The 25,114-nt window shown below is 46.0% G+C and overlaps 1 protein-coding gene across 1 annotated transcript; it reads left to right on the top strand.

The window, feature by feature from the left end:
• Nucleotides 1-1,980: 1,980 nt before the first annotated feature.
• On the top strand, nucleotides 1,981-24,967 carry CPB2 (carboxypeptidase B2). Its single transcript, XM_037129552.2, has 11 exons — nucleotides 1,981-2,189; nucleotides 3,064-3,139; nucleotides 4,632-4,756; nucleotides 6,266-6,374; nucleotides 9,218-9,319; nucleotides 12,253-12,357; nucleotides 14,248-14,358; nucleotides 17,001-17,094; nucleotides 18,358-18,560; nucleotides 20,415-20,502; nucleotides 24,622-24,967. Exons 1-11 carry the CDS (start codon nucleotides 2,116-2,118, stop codon nucleotides 24,804-24,806), a joined length of 1,272 nt encoding a protein of 423 aa, XP_036985447.2. The 5' UTR covers nucleotides 1,981-2,115; the 3' UTR covers nucleotides 24,807-24,967.
• The last annotated feature ends 147 nt before the right edge of the window (nucleotides 24,968-25,114 follow it).

The raw sequence follows: 25,114 nt of genomic DNA, 5'->3' as shown, positions 1-25,114 counted from the left end.
GCCTCCACCATGCGCCCGCCTAGTCAGCAAGCGGTTTCCCCGTCTGGGTGCCCCACGCTGCCAGCTCCATGGGTCTCAGCAGCCACAGCAAAGGAATTAGAACCTGGGACAGTTCTCTGCTCTTGGGCTTCAACCCCTCTCTCTCTCTCTGTGGCTTCAGAGACACCAGCATTCTTCAGGGAGGACGACCAAGGGCCTGAAATGCCAGACCTTTGTGCAAAAGCTTAAAACCGCTCCCCTCTCCATGAATAAACCCAAGGGATGGGGAGTGGGGGCAGGGAATAACATGGATCATTGAAGGGTCTGCAAAACCTCCCGAGATTATACGAGCAGCTTTAATGGCCGAGTGATTTTGGAAGGAAACCTTGTAAATCGGGCTGCACCTGAGCTCATAAGAAAATGCCACGAAACCCTCTCGTGCTCACCTGACAGCAGGCCTGAGCTGCGTGTCCGAGCCAGGCTGGCCAGTGGGGCCATGGCATCCGCCCTTGACCTCGGCCCCTGCACCAGAGACAGGCAAAGCAGAGTCCTCCTCACAGGGCAGGCTATCCTCCTAGGCAGGGTCTTAATAAGAGGCACAGGGTTAGGGCTCTCGAAGAAACATCTGCGTCCCTGGCCGGGAGGCTTGGTTGGTCGGAGTGTTGTCCTGTACATCAAAAGGTTGCGGGTTCAATTCCCACTCAGGGGACATACCTAGGTTGTGGGTTTGAGGCAGCCTATCAATGTTTTTCTCTCTCTCTCCCTCAAAAGAGAGATCAATAAATTTTTTAAAAATGACACCTGGGTTTCTGCTGCACCCAGATCGATGGGGTCCCCACTGACTTCCGCAGCCAGATGTTGTGGGGGCTCCTTGTGACTGCACTGGGGCTCCAGGCTGGGGACCCCAGGGTGGGGCTGGGGCCTCTTGCTCCCCAGGGCAGACCGCCGCAGCTGACATAGCCCTCCTGCTTCTCAACGCCACTTGTGGGCGTGGGGCCCGCCCCTTTCCCACGTCCATCCCGCCTGCCGGTCTGTACGTGGCGTCTTTCTGTCCTCAGTTGTAGGAGCTCCGTTCAGCCAGGCTGCAGCCGGTTGTCCGGGCGGATCCCTCTACAGCTCCGTTGTCATTCTGATGTGACCACGGGGGCAGGGGGCCGGGGGAGCCCCCACACTCCCCTACACTGCCATCTTGACCAGCATTCCCGGGCTGACTCTTTCTGGGTGAATTTAACACAGAAGAGTGGGGACGCGAGCCCGGGAGGAGAGGAAACAAGTAGCCCAAATGGCCAGGTGTTGACATCAACCCAGGTCCCCGAACAGCGCGGCCTCCACTGTGGCCCTTTCCCTCCCCCCCGCGTCTGGCAGGGCGCCTCCGCCGGATTGAGGTGGTCTCTCCAAAGCAGATGCCTTGGCAACCAAATCTTAAGTCAGATACTCGCATTTTTCTAAAAAAGAAAAGAAATGGGGGGCTTACACTACATGGACCCCGAGGTAGATCGTGGCTATTGGGCAGGGTGGTCCTCCCTAAATAAACAGGATCCAGGGTCACCTGACGGACTCGCTGCTCCACGGAGCCCCCCACAACACGGCACTCCCGTTCTCCTGGGAGTGAGTCCATCCTGCCAGACCGAGAAAGATCCTGCTGAGTGAGGATTCTGTAGTCCCCCGCACGGTCTCTCCTTCTCGTCCTTGTGTTAGCCACAGATTTGCGAAACTCGCCGTGTGTTTTATCTAGGTCAAAAAAGTTGAAAAAGACAGAGGACAGGGAAGAACTTTGCAGGACTCTGTGGGGGACGCCCTCCCCATGGCGGACAGTCCACTGGCCAGTACTGGGCAGCCGTGGCTCTCCGGCAAACCTGGCGTGGCCACACATTTCCCGCCTTGCTCCGCTTTCATTCTTGGCCTCATCTTCCCAGAGAAGTTAAATATTTGCTAGATAGTCTCAACGAAAAGCAGCTCTCATTGTCCCTTCCTTTGGAGAGAGAGCGGCCATGCCAGTGAGGTCGATTGATCACAGCAACGAGGGGAAACAAGCCGTTATATTTTAACCAGTGTGTAAAGAAGGCTCTTAGGTAACCCGCTCTCCGGGGCCCTTTTGCTTCAGAGAGTTCTGTTTTCCTGCAAATCGCCGTGGGGATGAAGTTTTCCAGTTTGGGGGTCCTCGTAGCCGCCGTCACCTTCTGTAAGCAGCATGTCTTCGCATTTCAGAGGTAACCGAGCGACCCTGGCGGGCGGGCTGTGGGCCGCTTCCCCACTTGCTGACGCCGCCCAGAATCCGGCCGGTGCGCCGGGCTGGGGAGCGCATGTCACAGTGTGGAGGCCAGCTGTTTCAGGACCTTTCCGTGTTCCCTGGACAGGTCACAGATTTCAGCACAAGGCTCTCACGAGACGTAGGGCCTCTCTTCTTACGCGGCTCCAGTTCTGTTATCGGGAGGGCCCTGGATGGCATGGATATTCAGTGTCTACGAGATGAAAGGCAGAGACACTTTTGTAGAAAGTAATTCTTCACACCTGAGCACACCTACAGTGTATTAACTGTAGATAACATATTTTCTTCTTACACCTGAAACACAGCAGGGAGAAGAGGGTGAAGGTTAAATAGCAGGTTGGGTTGCGCATGAGTATTCAGCCTGGAATATAAAAGGCAGAACAGTGGCGTTCTGAGAACAGCTGCATGGACATGTCGGATTCTTATTCTGCGCAGCAGAGCGGTCCCTTTAGGGTTTTCTACTATCAGTCACTCGGGGGGACACAAGTGAGTCCACTAGCATCTATAATATGTGGTAAAAATAGTTCGTGGCTTTGTGTAATATCGTCATTGATTCGCCAGCTACCGTTTACGTTTTCAAAATTGGTCTTGTTCCGTAGGGGAGAGCGGTGAACGTGGCAGCTGCCCAGGAGCTGAAAGAATGAGCTCGCGTCTGTTCTCTGTTTAACACCCGCTCAATCCACAGCCAGACCCCCTCCTTTTCACCTTTTAAGCTGGTTTTCTTTTTATGATGATCTCAAAGCCCCTCCCAGTATAACTGATCCTTTTTGTTACTTTTTGTTTAACATCAAAATCCTGTTGTATTTTCCCCCCAGTGGCCAGGTCTTGTCTGCTCTTCCTAAAACCTCCACGCAAGTTCAAATCCTGCAGAATCTCACCACAACACACGAGGTAATTTCCCCCTCGTTTATCTGTGTATTGGCTTCATTTTGTGCAGGTATTTGGTGCCGTGTTCTCTCCTGTATGTTGTCTAGCTTACCTAGAGCTGGGATAAACGCCCCTTCTCACAGCCTTTTCCTCTTCCCGTAGCACATGGTTTTGCTGGTTTCCAAAATCAAACCTTCTTCATTTGTGTTATTAGCTTTTCAGCCAACTGCATAATCATACCTGGGCTTCAAAACATGCACAGACTTCCAGAGGTGCTACAAACATAGAAGTCCAATAGGACTTTGCATGTACAACAAGGATTTTTAACCAAGAAGTAAACATCAAAACTACCAGGGAAAAACGTATTGAAAGTTTCGTGCCTGGGACCCATCTCCCCAGAAGTGTAGACACTGCTTACAGTGTGGAGAATGGATGCGAGTTACTAACTATGGTGGGAGGAAATTGATGGCTCCGTGGTTGTCAGTTGGACCAGATTCAAGATTCGAGAGATGTCCTAGGGGAGATGCTTGTGAGGGGTAGAGGGCAGGGGGCGCCCTTCGACCATAATGCACCTGACACCTGTGCAGAAGGGAAGGTTGTGCATGAAGAACCTCAAACTCCACGGTGGTTCCCTGAAGATTTGGCGGGACCAGTGGTGAGCCACATGTGAGAGGAAACTCCCGCTAGTGGGAATGGACCTGCATTAACATACCCATGGTGCTTGATCACTGGCCAGTGGGGCAGCAGGGCCTCAGCCTCTGGTGGGTCACGAGTGGGAACAGCCAGGAAGGTCAGTCTACCATGCATCTCCCAACAGAAGAGTTGAGCACGGATGTTCACCACCAGCTCATCAGGGTAGCGGACATGCCACCAGGGGGGGCATCAGAGCCTGAGAACTGCGTTCTGGGTCTGCCATTGGGAAGTATGTGATTTCAGACACATTAGCCTTGGGCCTTAATGTCCTTGTCGGAACTGTGAAGACGATGGCCCTTGCCTCGTCTGTAGCAAGCTGCTACTGAAATGACGAAAGGAAATGAGTGTGGAAGTGCTTGGAAAAAGTGTGAGGAAATAGGAAAAAGCGTAAACAACTGTGGAAGGCATTGTTGAGAGGTCATAATGAGAGAGAAACACCGGCGTGATGATAACATCAAGAATATGGAATATTTATTAAAGAAAATCACCATTTAATCAGCTTTCCAGACAAAATGTCATTTCTCCTCTAAACACCAGACGTACACATCCAGTTCTAGACAGCTGGGACATGAGTAGCTTTATCTACTCACTCATCATCTCACCAAATATTTACTGAGCACCTACTATGTACTCAATCCTCTTTAGCAACTGGAGTCACAGGGAAGAATACAACCAGCCTCCCATAAAACAAATGTTTATAATGCCGTGTGTACGAATGAGGGCCAGTGACCGGGGGCACCTTTCCTGTTCCTTTACACATGCTTTCATGGTGTTAGCTGAGAATCGCTGTTTGATTTATCGATTTTCCCCCTTGAAACTGCAGATTGTTCTCTGGAAGCCAGTAACAGCTGAGTTTATCACGAAGGAAAAAGAAGTCCACTTATTTGTGAATGCGTCTGATATGACCAATGTGAAAGCCCATTTACAAGACAGTGGCGTCCAATTCAGGTAGGCATCATTGATATTTATTAAGTAGCTATTATAAACACTTATGATGCAGTAGATTAGCAGATGGCGTAATTGCATCCTGGAAAAATAAATACTTGCATTAAACATGGCAACATGGAAATCTCTGGAATGGGCTGGCCATAACAGCCAAGTGGCTGGCTCTGTGACCTTGAACAAGTGGTTTAACCTCTCACGACCTCACTCCCTTATCTCAAAATAACGGTTAGACTCAGTGATCTGTGTAGTGTCTTAGAGTTCCTCCTAATTCCTTCCTCCATATAGTCCCTCTGCTCTCTCCCTAGACTTGGGGAGCAAAGTTGTCATTCACTTTAGTGGACTGTGTGGTATCTCTCGAAAAAGCAGCTGGTAGAGAGGGTTTGCTCCCTTCACTAGGTCAGTGAACATTTCTGAATGTCTGCCTCTCGATGAACAAGCACCCAATGCAATTCCTGCTCAGAGTCCACACCTTCTTCCTCTTGAGTCTCCCACCAACGTCTGCTCTCTGTATCCACTGTCCAAACACCAGGGTCCTCTGACGCCCTTGCACTTCCTGGAGGCACACTCTCTCTCCTCTGCGTATTGCCTGGCAGCCTTTGGAGAATACCCTGTGATAATTACTAACAACGTTATGGTAGGCGCTGACTACCTCCCAGGAACTGTGCTGAGCCTTTGTATCACTCCATCCTCATCTGACCTCAGGAGGCAAATACTGTCCTTGTTACGCAGATGAAAAGGGTTTCAAACTGATGAATGAATTCCTCCAGGTGGGTCAGCTAGAACACGGCAGGGCTAGGAGCTGGATTCAGGCCTTTCTGCTGTCCAAGCCGTGGCTTCCATCTGTCGGCCTGAGTAAAAGTAGAGAGGCCTTATGCAAATGATAACTGCCTTTCAACCCGGTCATCTCAGGGGATGAATGGCTTCATTCAGTTAAAATGTTTGCCCGGTTGACGGCGTGACACTTCTCGAGAGACATTAAATAAGATGGCTTTCCCATACCTCCCCTTTCCCTGTGCCTCTGTTTCCCTAGAAGTCTGGCCACCTCCAACTGTGCAGAACACCTGGGGCAGGTCACCAGTGGTCACAATGAAAAACAAAAAGAGAAGACCGTCATCTTCTCCTGGGATTCTCACTGCAGATAGAATAAAACACCGTGACCCCGATTGAACAAAACTGTCCCCTAACCTAGATGTTCACATAAAAGACACTTAAATGGAGCACAGTGGAGAATCGCTGACCGTGGGGGGAGGGGGAAGGGGGGGATTTTGGAGGCTGTAGGAGATGCACCGTGTAGGAACCACTTTCTCTCCAGGGTCCGTGTCGGCTGAGCCGAGAGGGATGTGCATTTCGGCTCACCTGCAGTCCTTGGTGGGGCCGTTTCCCACGTGAAGAACCTTTAGATTTCTTCGTGATTTTTCCACTCATGCTCAGCTGTTGCGGCCGCAATGGGCCCCGTGGGATAATCAGAGCCCCTTTGAGACACACCTGCTCACCCTCCCTTTCCTCACCTAGGGTCCTGATGGAAGATGTGGAAGAGCTAATCCGCCAGCAGACTTCCAACGACACCATCAGGCCCCGGGCCCCGTACGCGTATTATGAAAATTATCACTCCCTAAATGAAGTAAGCCATCAGCCTTCTCTCCAGAGTTACTATCTTCTCTGAGCTGGCATTTCCATTTCAATGATGGGCAATTGTTAAAGTGTCGTAGTCGGTGGGAGAAGGTAAAAGACGCCACGATTGGGCTGCTCAGGTGGTGGTCATTCATCCTTTTGTAGATACCCGCCGGGGAGACGGCATCGCAGGTGGGGAACTGCCGCTAAGCAGGCCGCTGGTCCGCAGCCAAGGGCACCTCTTGCGGCCAGGTGTAGTGCCGCACGCGGAGGGACAGCGGGAATAAAAAACGGGGCCTTTTTGTTAAACTGCCATACAACGAACAGTCTAGTGAATCATGTCTCTGTGGCCTCTTACTGAATAATTGCCACAGTGTCTCAGTGAATTAAACAAATGTATTCACTTATATTCAGTACACTATAAATAAGTCCACCGTATTCCCCTCAGGAGGAGCCTGTGAAGTGAATAAGAATAAGAATAAGGGCAAGAATAAGAATAAGAATGTCTGTGCTTCCATCTTGCAGAAATTGACTTTTTCTTTCACTCCTCACGGGTTCCAGTTTTTCTAGAGGGAACCTGAGGGCGATGTTCAGTTGGCATCAGTAAACTTTTGCACGACCCTCAGAGCACCATTATTTGTAATGGCTGAAAGGGTAAATCCCTGGAGGACTTTCTTTTCTACACAGTTTATGCCAAAGAATAAAAATCCCTTAGTACCTTTTATTCCTCCACAGGAGTAGATGGCTGCATTGCTTAATATAAGTATTTTTTAAACATCTTTGGCTAGGTGCCCAGAAGTGATTAAAGACCATGTCTATGTTTCCAGACATCTAAGCCTTAAATAACAAAACATCAGTTTTCTGTTTAATCTTCGAGAGCATCTGCCCCTTTTCTGTCAGTTAAGCCACAGCTCAGTCGGCTTCGAGAATCACTGTGCCTGGCTGGTGGGTGCGGGCATTACGGCGGCATTCCCCGCCCCCTCTCTCCTCCCTTGCCTCTGTTTTGCCTGGAATTCTTCCCTCCCTCCACCATCTATCATCAGAAGCAAACCTGATGCCCAGGGCTGAGAGTCCAGGTAGGAATGGAGAAGGTAGACACGTTTCTGCCGTGCGGAGTTCAGTAGGAAGAGAGAGATGTCTTACACAGAAGTATTTTTAAAAATAAATTCAAGGTCTTCTTCCCCGTCAGCCCTGATGGCTCCTCCAGCCCTCACCCCAAGGGGGTAGGAGGTGTTCCTGGTGACTGTCCCCAGCAGATCTTAAGGAAACAGGGAGAAAAACAAAAGGGCCACAAATTACTTTTTAACACAAATGGCCAAAGAGGAGAGCTATTCAAAGGCGGTTACCTTCATAGCCTCCGTGTAGACTGTGGAATAAATAAAGATTTCTGTAACGCTCCCATCATGGGACCCAGCCTCCCCTGTCTGCGGAAGCCTGCTGCATGTCCCTGGAATGCACGACAGTTGTACGTGGTCATTCTCTCAGGTGCACTCATTCCTTAGAAGGGTAACTCAAAACTCCCGGTGGCAGGACCCCTGACACCTCAGGTAGCAGCCTAGTTGGGGTTTGGTGGCAGGTGGGTCCCCCAGCACAGGACAGTCACGGACTCGGACCCCTCACCCTTGGTGTGCTACAGTGAGAGGACCCCAGGGGGAACGGTGCATGCGTCCCCGTCACCTGGGGTTGCTGTCGGAAATTAGCTCCAGAAAAGTTTCCAGAAGTAAGGTCGAGGGTTGGCTATTCCTGTTTCAGAAGGTCCAAACATTTAATTACGGCCCCTGAGAAGTCGGTCTCCATCCAAACACAGTCAAGTTCCATCATTCAACCCCTGCTTGGAAGCGGACCCTAAAGTCAGGCCTGGGCTTTTTTATTCATTGTCCCCCACCCCCCACTGAAATCACAGATGCCACCAGATGTCCATCAGGGAGGCAGGTCCAGAGCCCAAGTCCTTTTCAGGGCGAAGAGAACTTTTTTCTCTCTAGATTGTACTCACCTTCACCCCTCATCATGTCACAGGTCTGCTGTGAGTGGCCAGGCCTCTGGGGGGCGACAAAGGCCCCACCATTGATAGAGTCAGGGGCAGTGCCCGGGGCTTCCTTAGGTGACTCGGAAAAGCCTACTTAAAAAAAAAAGTTACTTAAAAAAAAAGTTCCGTGTAAAAGGGAGCTCGCAAATGAATGGTAAAAAGACTTTACACACAGAGGCAGGGATTCTATGAGCCTTCAGAAACAAGGCTTAGGAGACTTACCGTATTGTGCCGTGTATACGGAGCACCCATGTTTTTGGCCCAAACGTTCGAGAAAAATATCTTTCATTTTAATTCGAGTTTTTATTTATTTATATTTAGATACTTGTTTTTTGTATTATAAAAGAATTTTAGCATTTATTTTTGAACATATTATGGTACAAGAAATTTTGTGTAACAAATAATTACAAAACACAAGAACAGATACAAGGAACAAGAAATTTTATGTACTGCTAACAAATTAGTACTAACCATGTAGAAGGCACGTCCTTATTTTTCCCTCATAAATTTGGGCAATAAAGTATGCATTATACATGGCAAAATACGGTGCTTTAAAAATGAACTTTTCCTACTTCATTGGAAAGTTTCTCAGTACTCTTTCTCTAACCCTTGATACCTTTCAAAACTTCAATTATATTGATTTTTCCTAAACAGCCGAAGAAACATCCTACCCTACGTATTTTAGTTCCTCGTTCCTTCTACATACAGAAGTTTAGTGGGCTCGCCTTCCTTTGAAGGAGCTGCCTGTCTCCGTTAGGGCAACACTTTGTGTTAGGGCAACACTTTGAACTTGCTCTATGACTAACTGTGTGCTTCCGCTTCCACAGATCTATTCTTGGATAGACTTTATAACCGAGCGGTATCCTGACGTGGTTGAAAAAATCCACATTGGATCCTCATATGAGAAGCGCCCACTTTATGTGTTAAAGGTAAGTTATCAGGGGAGTCGTCGACCTTTTGCCTTTGGAGAATGTGTTCATCCTCCTGCAGTGCTTGTTGTAACTTGGAATTTTTTTTTCCTTTGAGTTCTGGAAATATTTGTATTACTATTCTTCCTCCACTTTAACACTCAACTATGTGGGGTTAATTTTTTCCCCTTTACTAATGCGGTGCTGGTCCTTGAGTAGAAACCCCAGTGTTAGAATGAACTTTCTTGTATGTGACATAGATAAACCATTAACTTTCTTGAATTTCGACACCTACTGTCTTAAAATGAGGGGTGTGGTCTGGATTATTGTCTTCATACCACCACCACCTCTGACTGGCTCACTTAGGAAAAGGAAAAAGAGAGAGAGAGACAGAACCTGTGATTGGACAAACGCTAACAGTGGAACCGTTTCTAGAACCAAAGAAAGAACCCAACAAGCAAACCGAGGAAGGAGGAGAACAGGGAAGTTCAGGGGCCCCATCTGTGGGGCTGATACAGACGAGAGCTTCTCCTCCGACCTCAGTCTCTTCGGTTCTTTTCAGTTGAACACATTGGCCTGAATAAAGGTGAGTAAATACGGCCACAGGAAGGATTCTTAGGAGCCGTGAAACTACGTATACCAATTTCTGTCCTTTAATGTCTACTTCTGGAGTTCTGCTTTTTTACCACTCCCCCCTACCCCACAACAATATATATTTTTTAAATTGAAAAGAAGCTCTGAAGAAATTGAAATCATCGGGGAAATATTTGATTTAGTGACGTTGTTTTCTAACATTATCACTTGGATGAGCCTCCTTGGTCATCCAAAGGTAAGAGTTTGAGCCAGGATTTCTGGGTTTTAATCTGAGCTGAGACACGTGAAACTTTGGATCCTCTCAGCAGCCAAGCCAGGCAGTGCGGAGCCACGTGATCATGGCCCACCCGCCCGTGACATTGGTTTCAGCTGTGCTGGGTGTACTCTTTGGGATGTGGGAACTTGTGTTTCTGGGACCCAGCTGGGCAGGCTGGAAGTCCATGCTTGCTGCATGCTTCCTTCCAGCTCTTACTAGACCAAGGATGTGAGCATAACGATGTGACCCAAGTATCTGGGGACCCTCCATCTTCCCAGGGTCAGGACCAGTACGTACCAAGATGCTGGCCTGGCACACTCAGAAGGCAACTGATTCAGGCAGCTCAGGATTCTAACTATTAAAGTGAATAGTTAAATCAGCCAGGAAGTTCTCTGCTTGGCACACTTTAACCCTTTATGGTCGGTGCGTGTGACTGCCTCACCTGTTTTCTCAATGAAGGCCTCCAGGTTAGTGAGGAAAAATCCGCCTTGACCGGTGCAGATGGCGACCTGAAAACCTAACTCTCTTCTCGTTCTGGAATTCCAACCCAGCATATTTGTTTGACTTACCAGACCCTTCTCCCTTGCCCCCACATTCTAAAATTGTGCTCTATCTAATTTTGACAAGCAAAGGAAGCACTGGGCTAGCCAGAAAGTTCATTGAGTTTTTTTCCTACGACGGCTCTAGTACTGCTCAGTTGTCTTTAACTTCATTAGAAACAATTTTGTCCTGTTGTATCGTGACAGCCGTCATCAGCATGCATTTAAAAAAATATCAAAATTGGTGACTTTTTTGTGCAGCCATTCTAATATTGAAGATGGAAGAAAATAAGCAACATTTTTGGCATATTATGTTTTATTATTTCAAGAAAGGTAAAAATGCAACTGAAACACAAAAAAAGATTTGTGCAGTGTACGGAGTAGCTGCTGCGGCTGATAGATAGAATGTGTCAAAAGTGGTTTGTGAAGTTTCTTGGTACTACCGATATTTTGGCCAAGTGATTCTTCGCCATGTGGCCGTCTCATGCATCGGAAGATGTTCAGCAGCACCCTGGCCTCTCCCCACTGGAAGCCAATAGTGGCAGAGAGCCGACATACTCCAAATATACAAATCAATGCCGTTATTGGTGAAAATGAATAAATGGGCTTTTAAGATTTCATTTACTTATTTTAGAGAGAGAGGAAGGGAGGCAGAAAGAGAGAGAAACATCAGTGTGTGAGAGATACATCACTTAGTTGCCTCTAGCACGCCCCCAAACAGGGATCCAGCCCACAAACAAGACACGTGCCCTGACTGGGAATTGAACTGGCAACCCTTCAGTTTGCAGGCTGGCACTCAACCCGCTGAGCCACACCAGCCAGGGCACAAACAGACTTTTTGGCCAACCCAACATAACTCCTATTGTTCAGAGGTGTTTTGGGGATTTCTTCTGAAGACATCAGAGGCCACCATTGTGAAACCCTGAGGAGAAGTCCCTTTTCCCAGAGACTCCACAACTTGCACTGCGCCCCTCCCCCATCCTGTGAATCAGAACAAGGCTTCTGTCCCCGGTCTGCTGGTGAGCAGTTCGTGGGACGTTCAAGGTGTGCTTCTTCCTGTGTGAAATGGGGAAACAGTCTGCACATCACAAGTGCGCAACGCACCCTGGGGAAGTGGCGAGGCAGCCCCAGTTTATGTTCTGCCCCCCGGTTCCCCTTTCCCAGGCCTTTCTCTGCCCGACGCCCACCACGGAAAACTATCCACCAAGCCACCCACAGACACGTTCCCACCTCCCGCCAATGAGGTGGGAAGCACTGGTTCTCTGGACTCTCCTTCTCCATCTCCACCTGCAGCCCCGACATGACTGGTTAAACGCTGGGGAATACGACCCCTTAAAGTCAGGGCTCCTGGCTTCACTCCTTAATTCCGACTCGCACCGGCGATGTGATTCCGTCTCTCCACCTTTGCTCTCACCAGCCTTTAACTTTCCTTGAGAATTCTCGAAGGAACTCAGACACTAATGCATGTGTCCTGGCTTTGTTACAAGGATTGGAGATAAGCCATGAATAAATGGAAGTTAACATTCTGAGGCTTCTTGTTATTATGTTTGGTTTCCTTTGGGCAGATTTCGAGAAAGCAGCAAACGCCCAAAATTGCTATGTGGATCGACTGCGGCATCCATGCCAGGGAGTGGGTCTCTCCTGCTTTCTGCCTGTGGTTCACAGGCCACGTGAGTACTCACGTTCTCTCTGTGTGCTCGACGCCCCCGGTACAGTGTCAGGGGGCTGTTTATCACAGGCCTTTCCCGGGGGTCACATTCTTGATTTAAAAATCTCTGGGGGTGAGGCTTGGCCAGCGACCATCTTCCCAAGCTTCCCAGGTGACTTTCATGCGTGTTATGCTTGAGAACCACGATTTCCAGCATTTCAACCAGCTGAAGGGCTGTCGGCCTCTTCCGTCCCACATTTTTAGCCAGGGCCAAACACTGGAAAGTGAGTCAGAAATAGTAGCCATGACAATATTTTTTACAGATGGAAGAAAGAACTAAAGCAATGAACTAAGCTGAGTCTCAGTTGATTTCTTTTGATTTGAATTATTCAGACATCTCTTGCCACAGTTTGCTCTTGGAAACTGAACATCGAAGTACAACATCACTGAGCAGACCATATCTTCTCATATATCATAATAAGGGATTTTTGTCCCTGAAGAAGGACATGGCATTGAAAACCCATATATATATATAATATATATGTATTATATATAATACATATTTATATAAGGCAAAGAGTACATCATAAAAGTAAAAAAATTAATTACTTTAGACCTCTTTAATGATGAAAACGTAAAAATTATGGTTTAGATCCCCTAAAACGGACACATATGTCCTCTACACTGACGTATACAAAGAGCCATAGCTACCCCAAGATAACTTAAAATATGTGTGCCCTCATAATGGGTATTACCGTCTCTGATTTGCGTGTACACGGTAACACAAGATAGATGCGTGAGGAGATTAAGAGATTGCCACTTCAACGGAGCCGTCTTATCCACTGAGCTACACTGAACGTCGACATGTTTGGCCTCCTCTGGGTCTCGTCAAACTCGTCTCTACCCACCTTCATTTGACGCACTATCTCTCCTTCCCCGCAGTGGGAGCTGCAGCCTCCCCAAACCCACCGGAAAGCTCCGCCCCCCAACATTGGTACTCCCCGAACCAAATGAGGGGGAGTTCCCCACTGGCTAGACACTCAACACAGCCCAGGCACTTGGCGATCTGGAACCTTCCCCATGTTCGGTAGCTTCTCTCACCCTAGGGAATGGCTGAAGCAGCAGTTGGTGGAGAGAGAAAGGCGCAAAGCAACAGGGAGAACATTTATTTTGCATTCTGGAACTGAACCTGGATGGGGCCAGAGAGAAATTTCCATTCCCACGGACTCTAATTCACATGGGCGAAGTCGTCCTTAACTGTGGTCCCTCCCAAACTTACCTCCCTTCCCCCTGCCCCGGCTGCCACACTGCCCCCCCACCCCATAGGCAGTGTCAGGTGAGGCCTGTTAAGAAACTCCTAGCCGGTATCTGGGAAAAGCTACTGCTGATTTTAAAGCCAACTGATCTGATGCACAGAAAACACCCTCCAATGCAGCAAAAATTTAACTCCACAAGTTGTGAAGACAATGTAGAAATTGTCTCTAGTCCTGTCTGGGCATAAGACAAGGTTGAATCTCTGATTGATGTGGCTTATTAAAAAAGGAGTGGAATATATTTAGGGTTTTTTGCTTCCTTAAATCTTTGTAGTGGATCTTATGGGTTTTGTAATTTAATTTCATTTAATTATTTTTGTGTTTCGAAGGACACTTTAGAAAACGGATGGTTCTGTGTTCTGCCTCCATTAAATGGGAGAACCATTTGTCCCATTTCCAAGGAGTTTACATCACTCTCACTCGGCAGCTCAGTGCCCTGAATTCAGTCTTTCCAGGAACCGATATTCTTCCTGAAAGTTAAATTTGCAAACCTGAACATGGCACATGACTTTTTAAAAAAGAAAAGCACGTAAAAGAAACAGACTGAGTTTAGAAGAACTTAAAAGAGCTTGTATTAACCATCCTTGGTTTAATTGTAGGTGACTCAGTTCTATGGGAGAGAACACCGGCACACCAATATTTTGAGGCACATGGATTTCTATGTTATGCCCATAATTAATGTGGATGGTTACGACTACACGTGGAAAAAGGTAGGTGAAGGCAAAGAAAATAAACACCTGCCCCCTTGTGGATGCAGAATACACAGGCTGAATCATTCATAAAACCCTGGGTCTAGGAACAATGGTTTCATTATGAAAACAGTATGGAGAAGTTCAACTATACATGAGTGGAAATAATTGTATAGTAAACACCAATGTACCTGTCAGACAGTTCCGGAAATAATCAATCCGTAGCCCATCTTTTTCATCTCTATGCCCGACCTGCTTCTATCTTGCTTTTATTACTCTGAAGCAAATCTCAGACATCATACCATTTCACCAATAGATATTTCAGCATCCATCTCTAACTGAGGTCTTTAAAGAGTAAGCAGAGTACAGTTATATCTAAACATTAACAGCAGTAACTTAAAATGAAAGGTTCAATCAGTATTTCAATTTCCGATTCTCTCATAACTTTTTATCACATTTCTCTGGTTCAGGATCCAAAGAAGGCTACGCTGCCATGACTGCTCTGTATACCTTTGAACTCTATGTTGATCCATAGGTGCTCTTGCTCTCACTCTTCCTCGCAATATTTGCATTGAACAAAAGAGTCTCCCGTTGTCTGGACTTTCTGATTGCATTTTGCCATGTTGCAGTTCAACCTATTCTGTCCTCTGTACTTCCTAAAACTCTAGAGGCAGGAGCACTTCACTGTGACCCTGTGTTCTCACCAGACTGTGCACAGTGTCCAGTTGTAGCTCTTTTGGAAATATTCACTACCCTTGATGCAAAAATGCCTGGACCCGTTTATTCCTACTAGCAATCCTTTGAACAGCATTTTGATTTATAAAGTCATACATTGGAAGACCTAGAACAGAATCATAATTGAACTTTTATTCTAACTGGTATGTGAATTGGTATCTTTTAACTCAAGCATGAGCATGCGTGTCTCCATCAATGTCATCTATACTGGGGACCATTATCAATAGCTTTCTGGTCCATCAAGATCATGGTTCATGTAAACCACTCAAACAATCTGAAGCCCATTCCTTTCTCCTTTAATGGGGGGGGACACACAAAAATGTTACTGAGCATATATCAGCTCAGAGACGCCTACTTGCACAGCACATGGAAACACTGAGGGGGGTGAGAATTATTGCCATGATTAGAAACACAGGAGATTAGCCAGGAGCCATTGACTGTAAGGGGAGTTTATGCAGAAGAGATTGGAATGGACATTGGTGAAAAAAATCATCCCAGGTAAGAGGAATGCTGGGAAACCAAGTTTTCAGGTGGGGGTGGGTGGGCAAATCCTACACCGAGCAAATGAGAAATGCTGAGCACAGCACATAATACGTATCTGGTGTTCAAGGAATGGTCACATCTCTGTGTTGATCTTGTAATAAATCCATGCCTTCGACTTGAATCACGGTGGCATTGAGCCACCCTTTTGCTGTTGCCACTTTCCAGCTGTCCTTTGCGTCTCTAACTTAACTCTGCCATTTAGTCCCTGCAGTTTGAGAACCTAATTTCTCCAGGGAAACTGTTGCTACCAAACCATCAGCCAGGGTGCGGGTGGGACTGGGTGGTTTGGTAGGAGGACTGGTGGGGGGGGGGAAGAGTGCCAGCCACATCACCTCAGTGACGGAACCCCAAGTCTGTGCAGTGATTTACAGGATCACATTGCCTAGGTTTCCTCAAGCAGACAGTGAGGAGTTTGCTCTGTGTTTACCAACTGGAGTCAAAGGGGGCCTGAGGCTGGGGGAGTCTCTCTGCTCTGTCCCCTGGAGCGTTGAGAGAGTGCTGAGTTCAGTGTAAAGAGCATCGAAACGTGTGACTCAACAATATTGCAGCATGATCGTCAAACTTGCTAAGAGACAAAATCTTTATGATCGCCACCGCAAAAAAAGAAATGATAATTATGTGATGGGTGGAGGTGCTATCGCTGCAATAGCGATCATATTACAATATGTGAATGCCTCAGGTCAACATGCAGTACACCTTACGCCTTAAATTTATGCAATGTGAGATGTCAAACGTACTTCTATTAAAAAAGAAACTCACGTCTCACAGTCTTAATTTGAGTTGAAACACTACGGTGTCTTACTTTTCTTAGAAGAAACTCAAAATGACGATGCATCAACTTACTTTAAATGGAATAAGGACGAACAGGGAGGCCAAAAAGCAGCCGAGCAAAACCAGGTGGAAATAGTATCTGTCTGGGTCCAGCCTGATCAAACAAACATTATGATTTTGTTTGGCTCACACTCAAGCCGTGTGAGTGAATGTGATGACGAGCCCAGCAAAAGAGCTGTAAGGCCACTGACCACAGAAGGGGTGGGCTTGCAGGAGAGCAACATGTCCCTGGCCACTGCGGTTGTCAGAGTCAGGCCTTTCCTGCCCTGGCTGGTATCACTCAGTGGGCTGGGCATCATCCTAGGCCCAGAGATCAGCAGTTCGATTCCCGGGCAGGACACATGCCTGGTTTGTAGGTTTGGTCCCTGGTCGGGGGGTGTGCGAGAGGCAGCTGATGGATGTTTCTCTTGCGCACCATTTCTCTCCCTCTCTTCCTCCCTCCTTTCCCTCTCTGTAACAATAATTAATATAATCTTAAATGAATAAATAAAAGTCATGTCTTTCCTAAAACCACAGACATGGCCACCATGCTTATGTGTATTTTGTTTACTCAGGACCGAATGTGGAGAAAGAACCGTTCTTCCCATGGAAACAATATTTGCATTGGAACAGACCTGAACAGGAACTTCGCTTCCAGACACTGGTGTGGTAGGTTCTTTGTTTCATTCGGAGCAACGTCTCTGCGTTTAAAAGATGACGTTCATGGAGAAAGGCCCGTTATCTCCAATGAACAAGAGAGGGGAGGCCCATCCGATTTGGGAGATCATTTAAATAATGAACAGTTTAGTCCAATGTAATGCTGTGGAGATTGATGAGAGTTAGTGAATCTCCTCAAATAACGGTGTTCACTTCGCAGGGCGGCCGTGAGGGTTCAGTGAGGTGTCTCTATGACCTCTGCGGAGTCCCTGACACACACGCAGCACACACTTGGCGGGTGTCAGCTGGCGGGGTTGCTGTCGTGAGCTTTGTTCCACAGGGCGGCGGGGTTGAGACTCGAATCTTCATCTCGATGTGAAGTTATCTGTGAAGGGACTTGGATTTTCAGAACCTCAGTGAGGGACCGAGTTCAGAGCTAGTCAACTGTTGCCAGGAGGGAATAAATTTTTGCCCAGAGGTGGCTCCCTGGACATGCATCCCCATGAATTAGGGACAGAAAGGAGAAGTGATGGCAGGTGACAGGCTGTACGTGCTATGATCTTTCAAAGGAGTGAGTAAACGTCACTCCAGCACCAAGTATCAGCATCCATTTTGTCACTAACCCACTTACCAAGTTAGAAGTCACTCTGAAAACAGACTTACCTATTCTGAGTCCCCAAATGAGACTTTTCTTTTATGGGCTATATTGATAAGTGATTTTTAAAATATGTATCAAGTGAACTTACAATAAATTAAAGATGATAGGGTTTGTTTTTCTCACATAACCAGAGGTTTGGAGACTGGGCTAGCATTTCTAAGACTCCCTTAGACTTTCTCCAGGTTGCAAATGCTGGTATGTCTTCTACCAGCATATAAATAAATGACTTCAAAAGGAACATAAGACCTGGCTGGTGTAGCTCAGTGGATTGAGTGCAGCCCTGTGAACCACAGGATCGAGGGTTGATTCCCAGTCAGGGCACATACCTGGGTTGCAGGCCAGTCCCCAGCAGGGGACTCACGAGAGGCAACCATACACTGATGTTTCTCCCTCTCTCCTTCCTTTCCCCACTAAAGATAAATAAATAAAAATCTAAAAAAGCAGGAACATAAACAACATTTAGTGGCCATTGAAAACACGCTCTTTACAGAGCCCTGTCTAATCCATGATCTAACAATGTTATACTGTAGATGTTAGGAGAATCCATTGTGAGGGAAATCACAAATCCCACTAGTACGCATGTCCCTCATAAACCCAGACTATTGATTGTACCGCAGAGAGAGGCGCGTCGAATTTCTCGTGCTCGGAAGTCTACTGTGGCCCCTACCCCGAGTCGGAACCCGAGGTGAAGGCAGTGGCCGGCTTCTTAAGAAGAAACATCAACCACATTAAAGCCTACGTCACTATGCATTCCTACTCTCAGATGATAGTGTTCCCGTATTCCTATAACAGAAGCAGAAGCAAAGACCACGAGGAACTGGTAAGTGCTGCTCAATTATGTTTATCATTAGCATTTCAGACGTAAAAAGAACACTTGGTTCAAGAATCAGAAAACCCCTCTAGAGTTCTGGTCTGACTCTACTGGGGACAACTCTGGGTCAGGGCTCATTGAAGGGAAGCGAAGCACAGGGCTTACCCAGAGGGCACGAACTTCGACACAGCAGATGGGCTCTCCTAGGAAACAAATCAGACTCCCCTTGGAGATCAGGGGGCAACCATCCCACCTGGGTGTGACCTACCTGTGGAGCCGTATAAGCGAGGACCCAGGACGTGAGTCTCTGGACTTCTGCATCTGCTTTGCGGTCACTAGCTTTCTGCTCCAGACAATCGTCCCAGCTCAGCGCCCGTCAATTCGATATGAGCCTTAGGAATTGTTTGCGCGTTGACCTCCTTAACCCCAAGGGTCGTATCAGAAAACACCTCAAACTGCAGCATTGAGACAAGAGCACCCCCACACACACTTTTGGAATGTAGTGGAGAGTGCGATAAAAGTAAAGAAGAAGGAACGAGAGCACACTGTTGACAACCAGGAATAGATACGGTTTCCGCCAAGCATTGGGAAGACAGAATTTCTGTAGACAGACAGGGAAGGGAAGGGCGTCCCTGTGGGAAGCAGGTTCAGGGGCCTGGGAGGGTGCCACAGTGAAGCGTGAGCCAATGAAGTCAGCTGGTGGAAATAAGGTTGGCTTGTTCGAATGTCAGAATAAATTTGCATTTTATTCTGTAGACAGTAGGGTTCCTTTCAAACTTTTATTGTGAGCAAGGGAATGGCGGAGCCTCGTGTCCACTGGAGCTCCTCTGGGCCGTCCAAGAGAGGGACGGTGCACCTCAGCAAAGGTCAGGAAGAGCTGGACCCAAGTGCAGTGGGACGCAGACTTAGTTATTATCTCGCTCCATACCAAAGGCGAGACCTTCTGTCTTGGATGCGTCTTTGGGAGTTATTAGACATTTCACACAAGAACAAAACAGAGTTTCTGAGAGGGATGAGAGGGGGGTCAGGCACACTTTGGCGTGGTACCGGTTAGAGACGTCGGAGTCACAGTTTGGTGATGCTTTTGTCTAGGAATGGTAGAACCCCAAGTTGTTTGCCTTTGAATATAGTTATACTTCATTTTACAAAATAAACTCCTAAAAAAGGCAGGCAAGAATTAACATTTTTATCAAATTAAATAAAAATTTCAAGGTACTGGAAGAGTTATGTTTAGAGTCACTCAACTGTGATTTCCATAATGCAAAACAAAACAAAACAAAACAAAAAACCCAAAAACCCGAAAAGCAAAAACAAAATGTATTTTTAAAGTTAATTTATTCTTCTTGATTTACCTTCTGGATAAATGCAGATTTCTCATAGATAGTTTTCCGCACCTTTACTGAGATATAATTGACATATAAAATTGTGTATGTGTAAGGCGTACAAGGTGATTTGATAGGCATGTATATTGTGAAATAATTACCTCAATAAAGGGAATTGACACACCTGTCACCTCACATCATGACTGTTTTTTCTTGTTGCGGTGAGAACAGGAAAGCTCTACTCTTTAGGGAACTTTCACGTATGTAACTCGAATTGTTAACTGTAGTCACCAGCTGTCCATTCTATCCTGGGACTTAAGCATCTTACAACTGCAAGTTTGTACCCTTTGCCCAGCAGCACCCCCTTTCTCCCAGCCCCCCACCCCCACCCCAGCTCCTGGCGACCACCATCCTGCTGTACGTTTCTGCATACAGTACACTCTGAGTCTGTGACTCTGATTGGTTTTTCTTTAGAAACTTCTCTTCCTGCCCCATTCGAGGACTTTCCATTAACTGAGTTTTTCTGTCCTGTTGCCCTCAGTCTCTGGTGGCCAGTGAGGCGGTCCAGGCCATCGAGAGCGCCAGTAAAGGCACCAAGTACACGTACGGCAGCGGCTGGGAAAGCCTGTGTGAGTATTTCTTCTCACGACCTTGCAGAGCTGTGGGGTTGGTCCTCACAAAATCCGGGTGTTCTGTGTTTCTGTGTCAATTGAATTCTCTTCAGTGGACTCTTTAAACAAGGTCATGTGCAAAACAATTAGATTATAACAGATACAGATGGAAGCACTGTGGCCATGACGGCACTGAACAAGCTATGTCCAGTGAGTATTTAAAAAAAAAAGAAGTCGAAATGGTATTTCAGAAATTATGCTCATTGGTATAAGGTTGGGATTATAGAATTGGCATCGCACCAGTTGAGAGAAGCAGAAGAGGCCATAAAAGGTCAAAGGAACATGTGAGATGCCCAGGGCCACCAGGCTGAACACTATCCACCTCTAGGGGACTGTTACATTAGTTGTTTTTCAGTGACAGCCGGTGCCGAACAGCACAGCCCATGCTCACTGCAGCTGAATGTCTTTGTATCAGCTGCATACAGCTGCAAACAGCTGCATGGTTTGTATCACCGTGGTGAGTATATGGCAAACTCCTAACAAATATTTCAAATTCATTTATACTGGAAGCTCTTGACTGAGGGACTCCCTTGCACCCGCAGTGGGATAGCAGACAGTGGTTTTGCTCTTTCGAAGCTGGAGGGGGAGATGGGAGACGGTAACATAAACAGGTCCCTGAGTGTCAGCAAGTCACAAACCTGCAGGCTGTACAGCCCGAGAGCGAAGCATGGCTTTCCGTTTCCGTAAATGGCTGGAAAAAATCCAAAGGAGAATAAGATGTTGTGGCCTCTGAAAAGGAGAGGAAGTTCAGATCTCAGTGTTCCCGAATGCAGTTTTCTCTGAACTCGGCCACACTTGTTCATTTGCATGTTGTCTCTGACAGTTTCGTGACTGACGAGCCGAGTGGCCGTGACATGGACTCTGTGACCCACAAAGCCCAGAACACAGGGTCTGGCACAAGTAACACCTGCCTGCTTACATGTGTTTGGCAGGGTAATAATATGGGGGTAATAATTTATAGTTTTAATTTGAACATTTCACCTAAAATGTCCTACGGTGTGCTTGATGGTGATATTGTTATGTTCCAGAAGGACATGCTTATGGTTTTGTAATAAAAGACTTTCTAGTAAAAAAAAAAAAAAAAAAGAGGCATTATTTGGGCCAGACCTTGTATTTACTATCTGGTCCCTTACAGAAAAGTTTTCCATCTCTGATGTAAATAATTAGATAATAAAATAGAGTCTAATTCCATTGATAAGTGAAGAAAACAAAATAGGCTTACAGGCTTGAGGACGCCTGCAGGGGAGAGAGGCTCCTGAGGGACTGTGGCCTGGGAAGGTCTCTCTCTGCAGGTGACAGTCTGGGAGACCTACCTGGGTAAGTGGCTGCCAAACAGAAGTGGGGGGAAATCAGGGAGAGGGAATGGCAGGTGAAAAAGGCCTAGAGATGGTGCATTCAAAGTCCCAGAGCTTCCTTTAAGAGGTATGACTGGCAGGGTTATAAAAACACACTCATATGAATAATCAATCACATTCATATTATTTTCAATAAATGGCTCGGGCACCAGATGCCCTCCTAGTAGAAAGTCCAGAAGCAGAAACTTCTTCCTTCTCAACATCCCCAGACTGTCTCAGGGCGAACCGAGGCCAGTCTGGCCCACAGGGCACCTCTGTCTCTTGGTGTTACTGCTCCATTGCTGCCTTTACTGACACAGGTCCCTGCTGTGTCATAGAGAAACCCCGCGGCTTCCTTTCACAATTGGGAGCATTCTCGATTCCTATCCTGTTCTCTGCCATTGTTCCCTGAAGCATGACCATAGTGCCTCAGAGCTGGAGGAGCTCGGGGAGCAACTTCCTGCCACAGTGCGATCAGTCCCTCTCCACACATTCATTCATTCATTCAGGGCGCATCTGTGTGTGTGTGTGTGTGTGTGTGTGTGGAGAGAGAGAGAGAGAGAGGGAGAGAGGGAGAGAGAGAGAGAAACATGGGAATAATGGCTAGAAGCACAAATTACAAATATTGATATCGGTTGTCAGACCTATTTGCTGAATAAATGAATAACCCACCATTGATGGATGTTTTTCAATATTTAAACAATGTTTCAGTAAACACCTTTGTATCACATAAATATTAGGAGCAAAAAGATCACTTTGCATAATTCTATGGTTGCCTACCTGAAAAACAGGAGAAAATTAACCAAAAGTATTAGCAACAATTAAAAATTTAGGTAAGATGGCTGACTGTGAACTTGTATATGGAATCATTGTTAAGTATATATGTGTGTACAAACACAAAATATATATATAGCATATATATTTAAAAACCTAGAAAATGTTACTAGTGTACATTCAAAAAGACAAAAGGAGGAAACTGTCATGTTTTTTTGAGTGGGAAAGCAATATGGAAAATGTGTCTGTTGTTCTAAATTAATTTGTGTATAAATCCCAACGAACACTTAAATGATTTTGAACTTCACTTGAAAGAACAAATTCAGGAGAAGAGCTTGTAGAATTCCAAAAAAATAAGGCCAATAAGGGAGAATTTGCCCCGACTAGGTATTAAAACACATTAGAAACTTGTAGTAATTAAGATAGTGTGGAAATGAGCCCATAGGAGCTGGATTGAGATAAGAGTTTGGTGAATACAGGAAGACACTCAAATAAATGAGGAGTCGCAGCATCTCATAAAGGAGGCAATTCTAACCAGTTAAGGATGTTAGATCATTCAGTTAATAGGGCTGGGGAACCTGCTTAGTTAGGTAGAAAAAATCATGGGATTACTAACATGCCTTTCTCCAAAAGAAATTCCAAACAGGTAGAATATTTTTATGTAAATGCTTTGTAATAAACTGTGATAAAAGCTAACTAGCCAAATAAGAAAGAAAAACCCTCCCCATATTACACATGGCTAACAACACTAATGTTGCTTTTATAAACAATTTAGAAATTGGACCACATGGAAATATGAGTGAGACAATTGATTAAAACTATATAAACATGTACAATAAATGTACCGTACTGAACAAAATGTGCAATTCACTGGTAATGAAAGAAACATAAAGCAAGATAATTTGATATTATTTTTTTACCCATAAAACTGCCAGAAATGCAAAATTCCCATGGATGATGTGGCAGAGAGAAGGGACATATTCACACCTTGCCAGTGGAGGTATAAGTTGGTTCAATTCTTTTGAAGGTTATTGGCAACAGATAGCCTAACTGTAAAAAGCACATACCCTCATGCTAGCAATCTACTTCTTGGAAATAAGATCCTAAAGGAACAAAGAAACAGTTATGTGTAAACGAGGATGATTGTTCATTACTCAGAAATGAGGAAACATTCTAAAGGTCTCCAAATAAATATTTAACTTAGTTTATATCGAGTGGTACAGTGCAAGTGCTATAAGTTAAAAATGATTTGACTCCCGGCTGGTGTGGCTCCATGGACTGAGCGCGGGCCTGTGAACCACAGGATCGCGGTTGATTCCCAGTCAGGGTACATACCTGGGTTGCAGGCCGGTTCCCAGCAGGGGGCGCATGAGAGGCAACCACACATTGACATTTCTCTCCCTCCTTCCCTTCCCCTCTAAAGATAAATAAATAAAATCTTTTTAAAAAAGTTATTTGAACTCATCAATACATAAAGTTGATCATGGTAGATTATGTTACAAAACAGACTGTATAGAATTATCTTATTTATGTAGGAAAAATTAATGTAGAAAAAAATTAAAAGTAAGTTAAAATTATTTTTAAAAATTTTGGTTAAAGCCTGCACTGAGGGGAAAAAAAAGAGAACAGCGCGATGATGATGATGGAGGGAGGAGGGGTGGGGATGAAGGCTAGGTGGAGGCGGGCAGGTGGGGGAGTAGAAATCCAGACGTGTGTAACGGTGTTAACAACAACGATAAAGAAAAAAGTGCCAAATGTTAATGGTGATGAACAGTTCTCGGTAATGTGATTGGGTACTTTTAATTTTCTTCATAACTTGTTTTTCTCCAATCTCCCTTTTCAACAGGAAACAGTACTTAATCAGAAAAATGCTAAGCAATTTACATTTGTAGGAAAAGAAAACCCCATTTTCTCAGTTAACATGAAACATTTGCATTTCAAAAACTAATTTATTGCTTTCTTCTTGCAGACTTAGCTCCCGGAGGTCCAGATGACTGGGTCTACGACTTGGGCATCAAATACTCCTTTACAATCGAACTTCGAGATACAGGCGAACACGGATTCTTGCTGCCAAAGCGGCTGATTGAGCCCACTTGCAAAGAGGCTCTAGCCGCGGTCTCTAAAATAGCTTGGCACGTCATCCGGAACGTGTAATGCTCTTGATCTCCTCGCTCTGCTCCCACACGTTAATTTGCTGATTTCAACAAGACTGCCTCGTGGTACCAGTTTCTTTTTAAGTTTCATCAATAGTTTTGATAAAAAGTTTTCCTATTCCTTGGTGTTTGTCAAAGAACAAAATAAATGTAATAAACAAATTCGCATTTTTTCCTTTTTTTTTTTTTTTTTTAAGAAGCTAGATGCTGATTCCCCACCCACCCCACCCACCCCCGGGATTCAGACGCCGGACTAGGCAATCCCAATTATAATAGTTTATCGCAAATTAGTGGACACTATACAAAAAC

Source organism: Artibeus jamaicensis, unplaced genomic scaffold, assembly GCF_021234435.1.
Source record: "Artibeus jamaicensis isolate MK-2021 breed Jamaican fruit bat unplaced genomic scaffold, CSHL_Jam_final contig_415, whole genome shotgun sequence".
Classification (NCBI taxonomy): domain Eukaryota; kingdom Metazoa; phylum Chordata; class Mammalia; order Chiroptera; family Phyllostomidae; genus Artibeus; species Artibeus jamaicensis.
Note: the sequence above shows the minus strand (reverse complement) of the source record. Positions and strands in the feature narration are given on the sequence as shown.